At 34.9% G+C, this 18,419-nt stretch overlaps 2 protein-coding genes across 2 annotated transcripts; one reads left to right on the top strand and one right to left on the bottom strand.

Moving 5' to 3' along the window:
* Window positions 1–3,592: 3,592 nt before the first annotated feature.
* LOC113689052 (disease resistance protein RGA2-like) lies at window positions 3,593–6,448 on the top strand. Its single transcript, XM_027206886.2, has one exon. It carries the CDS (start codon window positions 3,593–3,595, stop codon window positions 6,446–6,448), a length of 2,856 nt encoding a protein of 951 aa, XP_027062687.2.
* A 1,773-nt stretch (window positions 6,449–8,221) lies between these two features.
* LOC113689051 (6,7-dimethyl-8-ribityllumazine synthase, chloroplastic-like) lies at window positions 8,222–17,341 on the bottom strand. Its single transcript, XM_027206885.2, has 9 exons — window positions 17,192–17,341; window positions 17,074–17,149; window positions 16,867–16,988; window positions 15,902–15,997; window positions 15,127–15,222; window positions 10,971–11,049; window positions 9,612–9,658; window positions 9,297–9,333; window positions 8,222–8,463 (listed from the first exon to the last, which is right to left on the bottom strand). Exons 1-9 carry the CDS (start codon window positions 17,339–17,341, stop codon window positions 8,459–8,461), a joined length of 708 nt encoding a protein of 235 aa, XP_027062686.1. The 3' UTR covers window positions 8,222–8,458.
* Window positions 17,342–18,419: the final 1,078 nt, after the last annotated feature.

Here is an 18,419-nt window from a genome sequence, read left to right as displayed (position 1 = left end):
CTTAGCCACGCCGCATAATTAAATCACCACACGAATGAATGAATTGCAAAAACATTGCGGTTTCTACTAGAAAGCAAAGGATAAAAGGTGTTTTTCCCGTTGGGGAATATTGTCGAACACCTGGCGTGTGCCAGAGGCCAGTCAAAAGAAAGAAAACTAGAACTAAAACTAAAAGCTAAAAGCTAAAGCCGTCCTTTGCTTCTGTACGTTGTCCCTTTTAAAGCACCAAAAGAAATATGACTAAAAGCTATCTAGGTGGTCCCTACACATGTGGACAAAGCCTCCAAATTACTTCTTCTTCAAAGTCTCTCTACGTTGCTTTCTTTGAAGAGCCCAAATGACCAAATATCTTTCACTAGCTTTGTGGTCCCCCACCAATTCAAGGGCCCAAGGTTTGAAACCCTTAGAAGTCTCCATATTCTCCATAAAGTCCCTCCTTTTTGGTAGTTTTTTGCTTCATTCCTGAAATTAAGTCATGGTACCAAATATAAGTAGATATCAACAATTAACACAATATTCGGCAGGGATAAAAGGAAAAATTAATAATAAAATTATTAACAAATGATACCCTATCACACACATTTCCCTTTATTTAGAAAAATTGACACTTGGTGCACCAAATAAACTTTTCATTCCACAAATCTAACAGTGGTTCTTGTAAGGATAAGAATCCTGATTTTAAGTGTAATAAGATCCTTCTAACAAGTCCCAAAGTGGTCATTGGCAACACTTTCATCAGATTTTTGAACTTTTTAATTAACTCAACTGCAAAAAATTGGGATAGATTAAGAAGAATCATTGATAAATACGCGACCTTACTTTTGCCTTTATTCTTGTGTGCAAGGTTTACGCCAATGCTGCTTGATTCCCAACAACAGGAATAAGAACATCAATTGTTAAAGTAGATCAAGAGGAATGACGTATTGGTTAATTGAGTGTGCATCAAAGTAAGGAAGTTTTTATGCTATTTAATCTATAAATACCCGAACTTATTCTATTTCATCCATGGTCTCACAAATTAAATTATGAGTAAGGCTTATTTTTTTTAATGATCATTAAAATTAGAAATATATAGTCTAAATTAACCTAAATAAATATTAATCATGACATAATATTGATCATTAAACTTGTATGATGAATTTAGTACATGATAAAACTGTCTTATGAGCATATATTTAGGTGAAATGTGATTATTAGCGTTGCATGCAACAATGAAATTAACGTGGATACGGTAAAAGAGAAAAGAATAGTAAAAAGAAGGCCAGAAGAAAATCCCTTCATTGTTCAATAGGAAATGAGTACTTTAATGGTGGATGGTTTCCATCTCACTTCGATAGCTCAGAGATTTGTTTGAAAATCATGCAAGTGATTCTATGATTATGGTTCAAGCAAATTCATAAGAGGGAAACCTTGAATGCACGGTTGAACATCTAAGTCAGTTACATATTTCATGCATAGTATCAAAGTCGACAAAGAATTGCTTTGCTGTAAAGCATAGTAAGTAATCCAAAGTTAGCTTCTAAATTTTTATCTTCAAATTGAAAAAAAAGAAAAAAGAAAAAGTTTAGTAGTGACATGGAATCGTTAAGAAAGAATATATATATATAATCCTCATGTTGCTTTTGCTGCACGGAAATCCTAAGCAATTGTTAGTTTTAGCATAAAAATTTATATGGTAGAATGAATCAAGTATTACAATAGAAAAATTTTAATATCAATCTTCAGTTATTCTAAAAATGTCAAAATTCCATGTAAATCAACATATAATATAGTAGAACAAATAAAACAAAAGTAATAAAGCATATTATGTCCTATAAATTAATCATGGGTAACTAAGTCAAATTTATATTAATTATATTCTATTTTGACATCTAAATATTGATTATAATAAATATTGGGAAAAAATGAGCATTCCACTCTGTACTAGACACTCTAGAATGACAAATTTTTGTACCTACCATTATGAGCATTCCAGCACATGAAACAAGAGGTTAAAGTATCCAATGAGTCCTTGTTAAAATGTTTAAAAAGAAATTGTTAACAAATAAAAACAAAAGGAACCCTTTAATGCTATGGTTATATGACCCTTTTTATCAATGTTTTGAAAATCGGACCGGACAGGCCGGTTTGACCGGTTGAACCGCGAACCGGCCATGACACCGGTCCGGTTCTATGCTTTGGAGAACCGGTCAAACCCGGTGAACCGTGTTGAACCGGGTTTTGAGTTTTTTTTTTTTTTTTTTTTTTTTTGCAAATTGCTTTTATCAAGATTCGAACTCAAGACCTTTGCAATAGAAGACCAATGTAGTAACCATTGCACCATCACATCTTATTTGCTTTTTTTGATAACTTATTTATATAAAACAAACATCTATATTTCATTTTTCCATTTTTCTTACAAAATCTCATCCTCTCATGACTCTTTCTTTTTAATCTTCAACTCTTTCTTTCTCTCTCATCTTTTCTTTTGTCACTCCATTTTTAATCAAACCTCTTTAGTTTTAATTTATTGATGTTTTCTTCAATCTTTTAATTTTGTTTTTGTCCATTAAATTGGAAAAAGTTAAAAAAGAATTATTTTTCTTTAACCCAAATTATTTAATGCCACAACCACTCACTTTTATCTCATTTTTTGTTTCTTATCAAGTTTGCATTTCTATTTTCAATTCTCTTAACTTCTTTCGAACTCCAAACTTTCTTTTTTAAATTACAATCTTTAAATCTCAAAGACATAAATTAAAATTTAAGTTCACAATGTCAAATTCTCATAGACGTGAATTTTGTATAATTTCAAAATATTGTGATATTTTTTGGTTGGATTTAAGATTTTTTTGGTAGATATAATTGAAATTGAGATGAAATTTATTTGTATTAACTTCTAATTTAAAAAATTTATTTTTGAAAATCCAAATTATTCAAAAATAGTGAACTTTTCATCATATAAAGTTTTAAATTAGTCCATTGCATGTCTTATTTTGTGCATATATATTTATATAAATTATTTTTAAAAAAATTCATTGAACCGAGGTTGAACCGGTTCGACCGATTAAACCTCAACCCTTTCACCTCACCAGTTCAATTGACGGTCCGGATTTTAAAACATTGCCTTTTATAGATCAGCTATAGAGTATAGAATGGATACTTTATGACAAATCACATTATCTGAAAGAAAAAAAGAAAAAGATACGATAATGATCACATGTTGCATTTTAGTCGCTTTTTAGATTTCATTTCATTTCATTTGGGAAAATTGACACTTGCTGCCTCAAATAATCTTTGTATTAAAAAAACTGGCAATTCGTTTTACACTTTTCACATGTTTTACGCTTTTCAATTAATTCAACAACAAAAAAGAGGGTGCACAACTTTGCTTCTCTCTTTATTATTGTGTGCAAGGTTAACGTCAATGTTTTCTGATTCCAAACACTAGAATAAGGAATGCTTTATTCTTTAATTGAGTGTGCATCAAAGTAAGGAATTTTTTATGCCATCCAATCTATAAATGCCTAAACATATTTGTTGTTTCTAATTCTAAACAAACAAACAGTTTTCCACTTCGAAATACACAAATTCCCAGCTAAAAACCAAAGCAATGGCTGAATTGTTTGTTCCAAAGATAATTGATCAACTGAGTGATGTTCTCGTGAAGCAGTTTGGGGAGAAGGTCAACCTGGTGATGGGGGTTGAAGAGGAGGTGGCAAATATCTCCTCTAAGTTGGCAACCATTGAAAAAGTGCTGCATGATGCAGAGAGACGAAGGCTGAAGGATAGAAGTGTTGGAATTTGGCTAGAAAAGCTTGAGGACATAACATATGAGATGGATGACGTGCTGGACGAATGGAACTTCAAGATTCACAGAGCAAAGAATGAGGGAACTCAACAGAATGCCAGATTGCAGGCAACATTGTGGAGCAAGGTTTGTTCCTTCATCCCATCCCTTTGTTCTTGTCTTAAACAACTTCCTGTGCGCAGTGATATTGCTTTGAAAATAAAAAGCATAAATGACAAGCTAGAATCGACTTTGAAAGAGGCAGATCAATTCAAATTTATTTCAACTGGGGGGATTCCTGATTCTCAAGATTTTCAGCGAATTATGACTACCTCAATCATAGACGAATCAGAGATCTATGGTCGAGAATCTGATAAGGATGCTTTACTAGACCAAGTTTTGTCCAAGAGTAGTAGTCAAGGAAGAAAGGGCGTTCAAGTTATCTCTGTAATAGGGGCCGGGGGTAGTGGAAAGACCACACTTGCCCAGCTACTTTTCAATAACGATAAAGTGAAGAACCACTTTGAACTTAGAAATTGGATTTGCGTATCAGATCCTTTTGACCAGAAAAGGATCGCGAAAGCCATCCTTGAGAATGCTGGAAAAAGTTCTCAAGAATCAGAGTTGGATCCACTGATCCAACGTATAAAAGAAACTTTTTCTGGTAAGAGATTCCTACTTGTCCTAGATGATGTCTGGACAGAGGATGACTCAAAGTGGAAACCTTTCAAAGACTCTCTTAAGGATGGGGCTCCCGGAAGTGTAATCTTGGTGACAACAAGGAGTCATAGAGTGGCCACAGTGGTGGGAACAACTCATACTCACCAGATGACCCAAATGTCCGACTCTGATTGTTGGCTAATAATGCAAAGGCTAGCATTTGCCAACAAATCAGGGGACTTGTGCAAGAAGGTGGAAAGAATTGGGCAGAAAATTGCAGAAAAGTGCAAAGGGTTGCCACTTGCTGCAAAGACTATGGGAAGCTTGTTACGGTTCAAAGATACCGTACAACAATGGCAGAATGTTTTGGACAGTGAGATATGGCAATTGAAGGAAGCAGCCGTGGAACTTTTTCCTCATTTGTACTTAAGTTACAATGAATTACCCCCAGAGCTGAAACGTTGCTTCTCATATTGTGCTGTCTTTCCCAAAGATCATGAGATATATGTAATGGAGCTTATTTGGCTGTGGATAGCACAAGGTTATGTTCGCCCAAGACGAAGAGGTGAGCGCTTGGAGCTAGTGGGCCGTGAGTACTTCAACAATTTGGCAATGCGTTCCTTTTTTCAAGAATTAGAAAAAGATGGTCATGAATATGTGAAGTGCAAGATGCATGACATAGTGCATGATTTTGCACAATTTCTCACAAAAAATGAATGTCATGCACTTGATGGAATTGGAAGAAATTCATCTAGTGAAAGAGCACGTCATCTAACAATTTTGGGAGGCACTGAGGAGGAGATGTTTAGTTCTCGAGTCATTGATTTTGGAAGGCTCAGGAGCTTTATAACTTTTTTTGAAACTAGAATTGGAGGAGTAGTTCCCCAAAATCTATTCTGCAGTTTGAAGTGTGTGAGGACTCTGACTTTAAGTCGTTGTGGGCTAGCTGAAATCCCAGCCGAGATCAGAAGGTTGATTCATCTTCGGCACTTGGACTTAAGTCATAATCCTTTCAAGGAACTGCCAGAAGCTATATGTGATCTATATTATCTGGAAATTTTGGATATCGGTCTTTGTCAAAAGCTTTCGTGCCTTCCTGAAAGGATTGAAGGCCTTGTACACTTGAGGCACCTTCACAATCATAATACCGATGAATTATGTCAAATTCCACAAGGACTCGGGAAGTTGACATCACTTTGTTGTTTGACTCGGTTCATCGCCAGGAGCAACTCTGATGATTTGGCAATTTTGAAGGACCTGAACCAACTGGAATCGTTGTGCGTTGAAATTGAAGGAGAAGTAGATTTTGGGAGTGCGGAACTTGGCAAGAAGGTCAACATGCGTGGAATGGTTTTGATCTTTAGCTCTGGGACCCACCTTATAGAAACTCCAAGTTGCATTGAAACCATGGAACCACCTCCAAACTTGGAAGGACTTGAGCTACATGGCTATCCAGGAGCCCAATTACCAAGTTGGCTTGTGACGAAGTCTCTCGTCAATAACTTGACGAAGCTAATGATCCAGAAGCCCCACAACATCTCATCCTTGTCTGCCTTGTGGAAGCTATCATCCCTAGACGAGCTTTGGCTCATGGGAGTGGAAAAGCTGGAATGTTTGGGTAAGGAATTCTTCGGAGTTACAAAAGCACTACATGAGAATAGTCTTGATGCTCTTGATACATTGTCAAACTCCGAGTCATCATCATCAGCTGAAGCAATAGCATTTCCGAATTTGACAAAATTAAATTTTGAGGACTGCGACAATTGGACACGTTGGGAAGACTCAAGTGAAGATGATGAAGAAGTTGCGGTCTCTATCATGCCACGCTTGGAGGAGCTACAAATTAAGTACTGTGAAAAGCTTGAAGCTCTGCCACTCCGCATCCTCAGCAAGATATCATCTCTCAAAAAATTGAATATTTGGCGTTGCTCCAAGTTGAGGGATCGGTACTCTGACAAAATAGGAGATGATTGGAAACAGATATCACACATTCCTCAAGTTTACATATCCGATTATTAGTATTAATCTACTCAGGTATGATTACTCATACATTTTTTTATGTATCTATCATCTTTGAAGTCAAATAATTACGACTTATAGAATTACAACAAACTAAGGCTTATCTATCATCTGTAGAATATGACATGTGCTTAATAATGAATCACGTGTTAACAGAGCCATATGTATAATGAAACTATGAAATATTCATTAATAGTTTAGAATGGTGTTTTTTTATTGAGAAGATGCGAGTCATTAACTAGTAAATACAACACTAAATTTCGAACAATATCAAACTATAAACTCTTGAATTTGGAATTCCATTTATGTCTTGTCTTTTTATCCTTTTCTTTTTTCTTTTGCTTTTGTCCTTTGTTTTCCAGATAATGCTCATTGATGGCTCAAAGTAAAGCTACAGCAGAAGGCATTGGGGGATCAACCTCTACGTCAACTTTTCACTTGGGTTCATGTAAAATTTCAAATAATTGTAAATATGGTTGAAAAGGCACATCCAGTTGCTTTGTTCAAATCATTTGTTGAAAGCGTCTGTAACCTTACCAATTTCCAGATTGAATTTTAAGTAGTTAAAAAACCAATCTTTATTTCTTCAAATTATTATTGTCCTATTGTATGTAAGTTTCTGTACATTTAATAAAAAAGAAAGTTTGTACATTGTGCTTATCTGTATAGTGTATTATTGACAATCTATTATTAGCGCACCTATTTTATGGTATTATTCTAAGAATAACATGAATTCAAATTTGAAATTCAAATAAAACACATATGTCATACATCCAAAACTGTTAGTAATTAAAAAAAAAATACTACACTGTGAGTGCATAAAAAGTTAATCTTTATTCTAATGGTTAAAAGTTAACAAATTGACAAATTATTCTTTATCCTGTTTCCTTTCTTAAAAAAATATTTACATAGATAATTGGAATAACAAAACTCAGACTACAAAAATGCATGTACGCTTAAAGGCACTCAAACTCATGATACTTTTATAGTAGTAGCGGTGGTAGTTCTAGTAGTAGTAATGACAATGATTTGCTAATAGTACTTTCTTCTAAAAGTAAATGGACTAATTAGCTTTTTTTTAAGAAGGGAAGGAATGAAATTTAAGAAGTGAAATGCGGATAGGGTGAGTAGAACAAAATATCATAATAAATTTTGACAATTTCATTCACAAGACAAAAGTTACCACCAGCAGAATTTTGAAGTTTGAAGTTTGTAAGACATATTATAATAAATCAACTATTTGCATACTTCACATATATGAACCAGTTTAACAAACCATCCATATTCCAAAATTGAATATCATCCCTTGTTTATTCACTATTATATATGTTCAATACTTAGTTGAAAATATGCCTTCCCCATCTCTGCTTCCTAATCATTTAAGATAATTGAAACAATTTTTATAAAATAATTGAAAAATTCAGACATGTAATTAGTTATCTTCAACTTGACTGAAGATAAAATAGACTTTGACACATCAGATTTCATTGTATTTAATTCAACTCCAGCAGTTAGTTATATTTTAATTCTTTCTATAAAGGCTGTTAAATTATTTAATCCATAAAACTCACATTTTAAATGTGAAATTGGGCAGCCCTAGTCTAATGACTTTCGTAATTGAAATCACTATCTCTCAAGTAGACATTACCTGATCAAAAATTCCCGTTCAGCTTCTAGAAAATCGAATTATGAAAGAATTCCCAATGCAGATTGCTACTTAAGTTACCAGGCTTGACAAGAAACTGGCATCAAATTAGAAACCAACGTAGTGCATGAGAGTATAGAAGAAACTGTTATATAAGGTTTACAAAAATCCCAACAAATACCCAATGTAGCCCACGACTGAATGCATGCAGGGAATTACAACACAAAATCTTTGGAGTAAGGAATCCTATTCTGCCTGCTGAGAAGGGTTCAGAAGAGAAGAATTACAACAGTACAAAGCTCTAATGTTGGTCGACAGCACCTGCTTCCTAAAATTTCAGATGGTGTTCAAACAAAGAAGCCATTTCAATCTGCAATACAACTCAAACAAGGAAACAAATTCATCCTTGGTACCGGATCATGAATAGACATTATTAGAGAGGGAAATGCAGCTCAGGAACATTAATTTCTAAAATATGGTACAACTCTTTATTTTGTCAGACCCAGGATACAAAACGAACATCATGCCATTAAATATGCTATGACAGCAAAAACAAACTCTTCCCGCAAGAGTTTCTTACTCATAAGATGATGACCTGAAGAAGGACAATATTACGAGCAACGATCAATCAGAATTTGATTTAGAAACCTACCGATAATTACATGCACTGTCATAAACTAGATACAACTCGGAACTAATAAAAACTAGATATTTTAGAGTCCTGCTGAGAAACTCTGGTTGGGAAACCACCAACATCACAGAGAGACCCACCAATGGTCGCTATGGAGTTCAACCCCTTATTTGCCTTCTAACTCCCATTTTTAACTCAAAAAATAATTTATTTTGGATGATCCATACCTCACTGCTTAAGTAAGAAGGCCCTTTCCAAGCACTCCCATTAACTTATTTATAGTAAATTATATAGAAAGAAGGCCAGTTACAAGGGCAAAGCCCAGCAGAGATGGAGAAATTCATCAAATCACCCCTTTCCAATGCAACCAAACCAAAAAGAAAAACAGAAAAGGTTCTTTATTGATGACATTTGATTTAAACGGAACACAAACCAGATACTATTCACAAAGCAAACAATTTGCCAGACAGCAAATAAATACTCCATGGAGTAAAATGACAGGAAAATGAAGAGACAAGAAAGCAACTCAACAAACTGAAATTGACTTGCAGCTGTCAGTGCTGCTTCAGCACCTTTATTTCCGGACTTACCACCAGATCGATTGAGAGCCTGCATTTATCATAATGTAACTTTAAGAATGGGGTACCAATGGGAAAAATTGTAGAATACTGGTAAAGATCAGGGCGACAATTTCCGTCAGCATAGAAATTGACCAAAAATTACCCACAGGAAGATTATCATATTCAGCAACATGGCAATTATATGATGAACTCTTTTATGATTTTCAATGCAATAACTCCCATGAAAAAGAGTATAGGAGATCAGAAAGGTCAACCATGAGTTTTCATTGAGTTGTATTTAGCAAAAGAGAAATTTCATGAATTTACCTGCTCCATGTCATCACAGGTCAAAACACCAAATATGCATGGAACACCTGGAATTCATTGAAAGGAAAATTAAATATTTCACCATTAAGGTACTGTAAATGTTTTGAGACTGCATTCCACGGACAGAATTGTCTGTATTTGAAACACAAAGATGAAGTTATAAGCGTGCACACAACAAAGCAAGTTGATGATTCCTAAACACCTCAAGTACCAGTTATGAGGTATGTATCCGTAAGTTCCTACACTAGACAATTTTCTCATCTTCTGACATTTGAGAATATAAGAACCTCCGCTTCTGTGTCTATGAGCACAAAATGAGAAAAACAGGTACAACCACTATGCAGTGCACTTATTACAAATCAGACAATTTCAAAGTGGTTCCAAGTTGCAATAAACCATGAACATCTTCTTTCAACAACACAAGATGAGTGCTTTTAACACAAAAACCATCTGTCAACTAGGCAAAAATTTCCATCACTGCTACCACCTATGGATCTGTAGTATTACACTGTTACCAATCATTTGATTCCTTTCTTAACAAAACTTGTTTAACTAAGCTACTGGATATCTAGATAATACAATCAAATCTACCAAAGCTCCTCTAACAACTATTTCCCCTAGCGCTGAATTCATGCTTTTAGTATTTCGAGTTAGTAAGAATTGTTTCTCCAGATCATATAGTGGTTTAGATAGAAGCCATTCCCAGTATATGAAAACATTAAGATCAAGAAAACTTGCATGTCATTTCCATTATGAAGGGCAATAATATTATTACAGTTTGTAGGTTGACATTTTTTTTTTTTTTGTCAAACTTGTAGGTTGACATTTATTGCTTCATTCGGTATTGAAATAAACCATACCCTGGGCTAGTAATCTATACGGAAATGTAGGCAGGATCTGGATAATTCTCTTTCTTGGAAACCTGACCTCTTCCTCTCCCCTCCAAACTTCTCAACAAATATAAAGTAACAGGGAAGAATAAAAGACATCGTATTTTACTTGCTTTGCACAAACTCCATTTTCATATACATTAAAGAAAACAAAGTCACTTCTGATAATTATATAACCAAATCATCTCTCTTCTGCCCCCAGTAAATTAACCCTCATGCTTGGTATCCCAAAAATCTGAGAGTCAATAAGCGGAAAATAAAAACTAGGTAAATCAGGAAAATCTATTATAGAAAGTTTTTTCTCTTACACAGCATATGAGGAACAGAATCTCATGTTGAGCAATGTACTATGATAATGCATATATAAAAAGTGAATTAGCAAATGTGAGAGATATAATACAGAAAGTTACCGCTAACAGTGGCCAGCAGAAAGTTAATGCAAAATTTGTGTTTGACTGCATTGACTAACCAGAATTAAGGCTAGCAGACAGTACTCTGGATGCAGCCGAATTAGCCACAGCATCATAATGGGAAGTATCGCCTCTAATCTACTGGCCAGAAAAGAAAGTAACAGGGGAAAAAAAACACATGAACATTGATTCATGCACTGACAACTGGCATGAAATAAGGAAACAGTAGCTGGTAATGAAGTTGAATGGTACCATAATTCGGTAATTAAAATGAATGAACTCAACCCATGAAACCTCATACAAATAACTGAGGATCTAAATGACCTACAAGATGTTTTAGCAGTTATTACATGTTTGTACTCTTTAAGAAAAATAAGAATCATAGAATCACTATTTTAAAGCAGAAGCATAATGTTACAGAAGTTGAAGTAACAATTTTTTCCCCAAATAGAACATTATCATCCAGATGCTCTCATATCCAGATACAGGTTTTCAATTCTTCAAATGAGTAAGAAGAAACATAATCACCATTTCTCTCCTTTTAGAAACTATAAGCAACCTCTTATAGTCTAGCTTTGTCAAATGTTACTAGATGACTAGCCATCATCCAACAGCCAAGATAAAAAAAATATAAGTACAGGGGAAGAAAATAGGTCCACACATGTATGTGCGCATGAGAGAGAGAGACAGATATATATATATATATATATATAGATATATATAGAGAGAGAGATGGGGAGGGAGGGAGGGAGGGAGGAGTTTGAGAGAGAGCATGACCTTCTCATTATGTTTTAAGAGTCCAATATCCACTTGTATCCAATTTAGAAAGCAGTAATCACACCAAACGCCAATGCGTCCTCTTTTCATCAGCACAATCAAAATTGTTTCTCTACTTCCAACTGAAATTTACATTTTCAATTTTTGGAATACAGGGTTCAAATGTGGAAGAAGAATTTGATAATGATGGTTGATTTTATCACGTTTTATGTGAAGTTAGAGCCATCATCACCATTCAAAAGGTAGGAATTCTATTACAATTACTAAATACCAGAGAGCCCACTACTAAATAATCTAGAAGTATATTATCAACTCAAACATAAATCAGAATCACCATGACTGTTGTGAACTTTCATTGAAAGAGCCTTAAATATGTGATTTTGTTAATGGCAGTAATGACCGAACTTTTCCCTATTATATTTGGTGCCTTAGAAAATCTATCCCGCCCATTCTACCCCTTTTTTTTTTTTCCGCGGGACAGCCAATACAATCAAGAAAGGGAAGGAAATGAGTGTAACTTAAGTTAATCTTGAAGCTCGCAAGAACAGTCAAAATGCAGATTAAGGGAAAACTTAGAAATCTCATTAGCAGCAATAAGAAGCCAGTCCTAAGTAGATATGCTTGAAACAAACAACCTGAAATTAAGTAGCACTTCGGCAAAAACTCTCCACGCTCTTCTATAATGGAAGTTACATTATATTTGCAATTAGTTCATATCAATTTACTACTAACAAATGTTAAAGACCATATTATATCAACTATTCCACAGAAAAAGCTTCATTTTTAAGCATTGCTAGAAGATTCCTGATCCTAACTACAGTGGCTTACATAGCTTGAAGCACCGGAATCAGACAGCTCCTTCGGCCTACGGCCTCAAACAATGGCTTAGGTCTTAAGCCAAAGACATCTTAGGAACAATAGGAAACTACTGTGTCTTAGGTATTCAACAACACTGATCACAACAATGTTTTACACTGATCACAACAATGTTTTATCAAAGTTAAATTTATGCTTGTACAATGAAAGGTGCATCTTTGGCCTCATTCTGGTTGTCAGCCAAAAAACAAATGTTGGTTATTTAACTTCCATGAATATGTCCAGTAAAATGCTCCTAAAACAATTCTAATTTTTAGTATTTGATCAAATTTCCCAAGAAACACTATACATGGCTAAACCAATACTTGACCAAGAAGGTTAGCAGTTTACCAAGCATCAATGCATGGAAAACTTCCATTAGAGATGACTAACTTAGGTAGATGTTTGTCCTCAGATTCATCTGGACCTGAGGTGTAAAGGCAGTTATGTAGCTAATAGTGTTTAAAAAAGGCGAGTGCTGGCCCTTACTTTGAAATAGAACTGGATATTCTGAGGTAAAGGAGTTGTCAAAGAACTAGTTCTGGCAGTGAGTTACAAAGTGATTTCCAAAGAGTTAAATGGAGAATAATAAAACAAAAGGCAGAGCCGTTTCAAAGAGGTTTGACACAAAGATGCAGGGATGAACCTGATTCATAAGACTCTAGAAATTACTAATAAGACAAAATGATATAACATCTGATTACCATCTTTAGGGGAATTAAAAAAATTTATAACACCTGAAAGCCATCTTTAGGGGTGTTAGGCATGGTGTTTTATCTCAGTTGGGGCAAGGTTAAAGCACCAAGCTGTAGGGCGGTAGCCCCGTAAATCTTGAAATTTAAATATTAATGCATAGAAACTATGTATAATTTGTTATAAAAAAATATTACTAAGTGCTTTAAATTTAAAAAATATCACAGAGAATTATAACAGATGGATAAATAAAACATACTCTACAACTTGAATTACCTAATAAATAGATGTAAAAAACACAATCCCTCCATCAAATCATTATCTATAGACCATCCAAAACAAAAAGGACAACTGTCTATCTTTCACTTTATAAACTACTTATTTTAATTATTTTCCATAATTGGAAAATACATACAAGTTTGTTCCAAAGCACAAGAAGACCAAAATATAAAGTTGATAGAAACATTATCTTAAGCCTTAAATCACACTACATGGCATATTTATACTAATAAGTACAATGTTTTTTGTAATTAAAAAGAAAAAATGTTCATACATAAATCAGAAATGATGGTCCGGTAAAAATACCACGGATTAAGAGATCGGACTGTGCAACAAAGAGAGACCAAGTGAATTTCTAAGTTTATAATTGTAAACGGTCCCACATTACAGAAGCAAATAATGCATGTGAACATATGCACTATGAACTACAAATTTCTGACTGTGAAGTACTCCTAACAAATATGCATTACAGCACATATGCATCAAACTTTGGGGCACAAAAGCCGTGGCTTATCAGCTAAGGCATATGCCTCAACTGTCTGGGCAAACACCCTTCAATACCCAGGCCCCACCTGATTGTCCCAAGGCATTTTCATTGCTGGACACATTTTTAAAACATTGGTAGCGAATTCTTTATGCCATCTTTGTTTTATCTATCACTTGTCAAGTTTATTTTTTTCTTTTTTATTATTTTCTGTATTGTAGAACTCCTTGATAGATTGTATGCCATAGGCAAAGTAGTAGAAGATTACAGCATCATCCATCATGTGCACATACTGTTTTTTAGTATGTGTCTCCCTATGCACAAGACTAGAAATTTTTAATTCTTTATCTAAAGTAGATGGATTCACTGAAGAGTTTTTGGTATTTTGAATTACATCTCTCTCAACATATATTTAAAGATTCAGCTTAAAATCAAGATAGTAACCCATAAATGGTCCAATAGATCAGTCCAACATTAAGCAATGATTCATCCCCCAAACAGAAAGATAGGAAAACATAGCATAAACTCTTGCAAATGTGTGCATTTGTGGTAGGTTTAATCTTCAATGCTGAAGACAACACTTTCCAGTCTAACAGCATAACAAGTTTTATGAACAACCCGGGAAAACTAATATCCATAAGGACTCCAGCCTTCACAGCAAGTGAAGACGAGTAAAGTCTAAATGAGTATAATGTTTTACTCGCAGTGACAGTTCCGTGCATCATATGGAACACTTGACTGGTTTACAGCTATGAGCAGGTTGATTTAAACATCAAGGATGTCCTCACAGGAATAACTAATAATGTCACAGTTGATCTATGATATTGGAGTAACCATTTTAAGGGCCGTTAAAGCTGCGAACACTGGATTCTAGCCAATGTCAGTTACAATTATGCTACAAATACAAGAGTGAAACAGTAGCAATCATACTTTGTTTTGTGAAACAGAATACCATTTAATAGCCTGATGCAACTTATAAGCAAACCAAAGAATGCTAAAAAAATTCACCATAACTAATGCTTCAATTGAATGGGAAAAGATTATAAGTGGAACATAAACAACTAAATGAGGGAATCAAATCTACTCACCAAGCATTATCAAACAGGAAATAGGTGATGAGTGTTTACCACAGCTCCAATACATAAGATGGCTTGGTACTTTCTTGACTTCCCAAGTTTCTCTGCGACCAGACCAATTTCAAAACTACTTGGAACCCACACAACCTGATGCAAAACAATAATAAGGATTCATAAGTAACCCATTAAGAGATGTTAAAAGTGCATATTTGAGTGATGTACATAATACATTTGGCCAATCTATTTTCTTGCATATTTAACAAACCCCAATTGTAAACTGTGTTACTTCCAATACATGAACCATTTCTTAACTTCGTTAAAAGCTCCCCCAAGATAACATGTATAATGTGGTTTGATACCATATTGAACCCAAATGTCATTTAATCATCTTGAAAAAACGAATCAGTAAGCGAACTATATCCCAGAAAGCTACCAAAAAAAAATGTGCTAGTACTTCTAGTAATAGGAAAAATGAAATTGTGTTAAAAAAAATACAAGTTGATACATTTGCAAGAAAGAAACCAGCATAATAAGGCATCATCAGTTTACGACCAAAATTCTAGGTTAAATATTATAATGTAAAACAAGAATGATTAGAGTTAGGAAATGACAAGGCAACTGGCTTGACAGCAAATTTCATAAAGAAAAAAATACCAAGATAGGCACCAAATGAGTATGTAGATTATAACATTTAAGTGATACATGAAAAGTCCAATCAAGGGAAGCAAGATCCAAAATGTAGAAGTCAAACTGTATGATGAAGTCACAACTAACGAGGGTGCAAGAAAAAAGGCAAGAAAACAAATACTAGCTCAAAATCACTTACATCGATATCTTCTTCTTTGACCGAGTACTTCTTGAAAGTGTCCAAAGCTCCCTCCAACAGTGGCTTTGTGACAATATCATTGAAGCGAGCCACCACCTTTATACACAAAAGAATACAATCCAAAATAAAAAAATAATCAAAAAATGCTTCACAACTCAAAAGAAAAACCACATGGAAGTCAAAACAATGCCTTAGGTCATTTCTCTGACAAACTCAAGTTGGATACTATACAACAAGAATCATCTATATTTTACAAGCCTGCATTCTACTAAATCTATTGCATCTTATATAGAACGCCTAGTTTACAAAGTGACAACACTAATCAACAACTCCTTCAACTCCCAATATTAGATTTGCAAATAATCAGCCAAAAACCCTAATTGAAGTAGGACAAAAAACCAACTTAACGAAATAACGCTACTTCTACGAAAATACCCATCAGAACAAATAAAATAGCTAAAATTTTAAAAAAAAAAATCTATAAAATAACTGAAAAAACAGAATTCACACAAGATATTTCAGTCACTCATAAGCTATATATCTCTTGTCATTATTTTTCTACCTCTTTTGTACTCAAATAACTTTCATTTTCCAGAAAATCCTTTCTCTGAGCATTTTATTCACATTGTTGAAAAGCCAGTTAAGAACTTTTTTCCAAAAAAAAAAATGCTTCCAAAGTTGACCCAGGAAAAAGGAAAGCACATTTCCTTACAACAAAAAATATTCACATAAATCGTTCAATTTGACGAATATGGAGCTCATCTGTCAAAACCCACGAAAAATGAGACCTTTCTTTTCCTTATTGAATTCATGGCCCGAAAAAAACCCGATACTGTAATATTAATTGTCAAGCCAACAATTGGACAGAGGAATTTAATTGACATACTAAAACATCTGAAACAAGATTGGAATATAAAATAAAAAATGCATAGATGAGGGAAAAGGAAAATTGTAATGACACTGACAATGCCAAAGCGGAGACCATCAGCAGTTGTGAGTGACCCAGTCAACTGTCGAACAGCTGCAAGACTTCCCAGCCAGCCCTTCTCGTCCTCCTTCCTCTTCCACAAAATCCCAAATCCAGATTCTGTAAATTCAGTCAAAAACATAAGTATTGCATCCGACTTAATGGGAAAAAAGGAAAAAAGAAAGCTAAATCAAATCAAGTTGACCTTTTGGTGGTTGAAGTTGGACAGACAGTGATGTAGATGATGATTGCTGGTGTCTGAGCGGAACAGAGATGATGGGCTAATGATTATGCTTGAAGGTGCCACGGGGACGATGATGAACTGAGCGGTTATTAGCAATTGAAGAAGAACAAGAAGAAGCAGCAGCCGCCATTTTCGTTTTGATTTTGATCCCTTTTTTGGCACTTCCTTTCTGATGAACTGAGCGGTTATTAGCAATTGAAGAAGAACAAGAAGAAGCAGCAGCCGCCATTTTCGTTTTGATTTTGAAAGAGCTGTTAAATTAATCGAGTAGCTCGAAAGCTCGTTAGAACTCGGCTCGTTAAGGCTCGAGTTCGGCTCGTTAATTTTGGTTAACGAGTCGAGCTCGAGCTCGAAACATGCTCGTTTGATACTCGAGTAGCTTCACGAGCTCAACTCGTTTGATACTTGAGTAGCTCTAGCTCGTTAATGAAGGGCATATTTGTCATTTTAGAAATCAAAATTATAAAAATTAAAAATTATAAGTTTTTATTAAGGTTAATTTGCACGAGCTCGAGCTCGTGAAGCTCGACTCGTTTGTGATAAACGAGTCGAGCTCGAGCTCGTGAAACTCGACTCGTTTGTGATAAACGAGTCGAGCTCGAGCTCGAGCTCGAGCCACATGTTCATTTAACGAGCCGAGTCCGAACACATTTTAAAGCTCGTTTTCCTAACGAGCTCGAGTCGAACTCGGCTCGAAGTAAACTCGAGTCGAGCTCGGCTCGAATTAAACTCTAGTCGAGCTCGGCAGCCAAATACTCGGCTCGACTCGGCTCGATTAACAGCTCTAATTTTGATCCCTTTTTTGGCACTTCCTTTCTGTCCGAGTGTTCTTTCTTGGGTCACTGATGTATCCTTTTTTTTTTTTTGGTAAATAAAGATGCATTAAAAATAAAATCAAGTCAACAGAGTACAAATTAAGGTACAGTCATCCGTGGGGTGGAAACCCCCTTTAAGTCTTGCAAAAGTAAGGGAAGTACAAAATTAGGACATAATTCAAAAAAAGTGAAGTCTTGAGTGCTGCTTCTTCCCCAGTTGGCAAGGATGTCTGCACATTTGTTTGCTTCTCTATAATTATGGTGAAAACATACTTTCTGGAATGTAGTCAATAGCTCCCTGCAATCAAGAATAAAAGGTGCAAGTTCATGAGAAATAATGGCAGGCTCCCTGCAATCAAGATTATTTGACTTACACAAGGAGATGATAATGGCAGAGTCCATCTCCACTTCAAGAGAGTGGATGTTGAGGTTTTTTGCAAGTTGTAAGCCTTCTCTAACTGACGTATCCTTAGAACCCAATTACAAGTAGTG

This window comes from Coffea arabica, chromosome 5c (assembly GCF_036785885.1).
Source record: "Coffea arabica cultivar ET-39 chromosome 5c, Coffea Arabica ET-39 HiFi, whole genome shotgun sequence".
In the NCBI taxonomy this organism is placed as follows: Eukaryota; Viridiplantae; Streptophyta; class Magnoliopsida; order Gentianales; family Rubiaceae; genus Coffea; species Coffea arabica.
The sequence above is the reverse complement of the archived record's forward strand: the minus strand, read 5'-3'. Positions and strand labels throughout refer to the sequence as shown.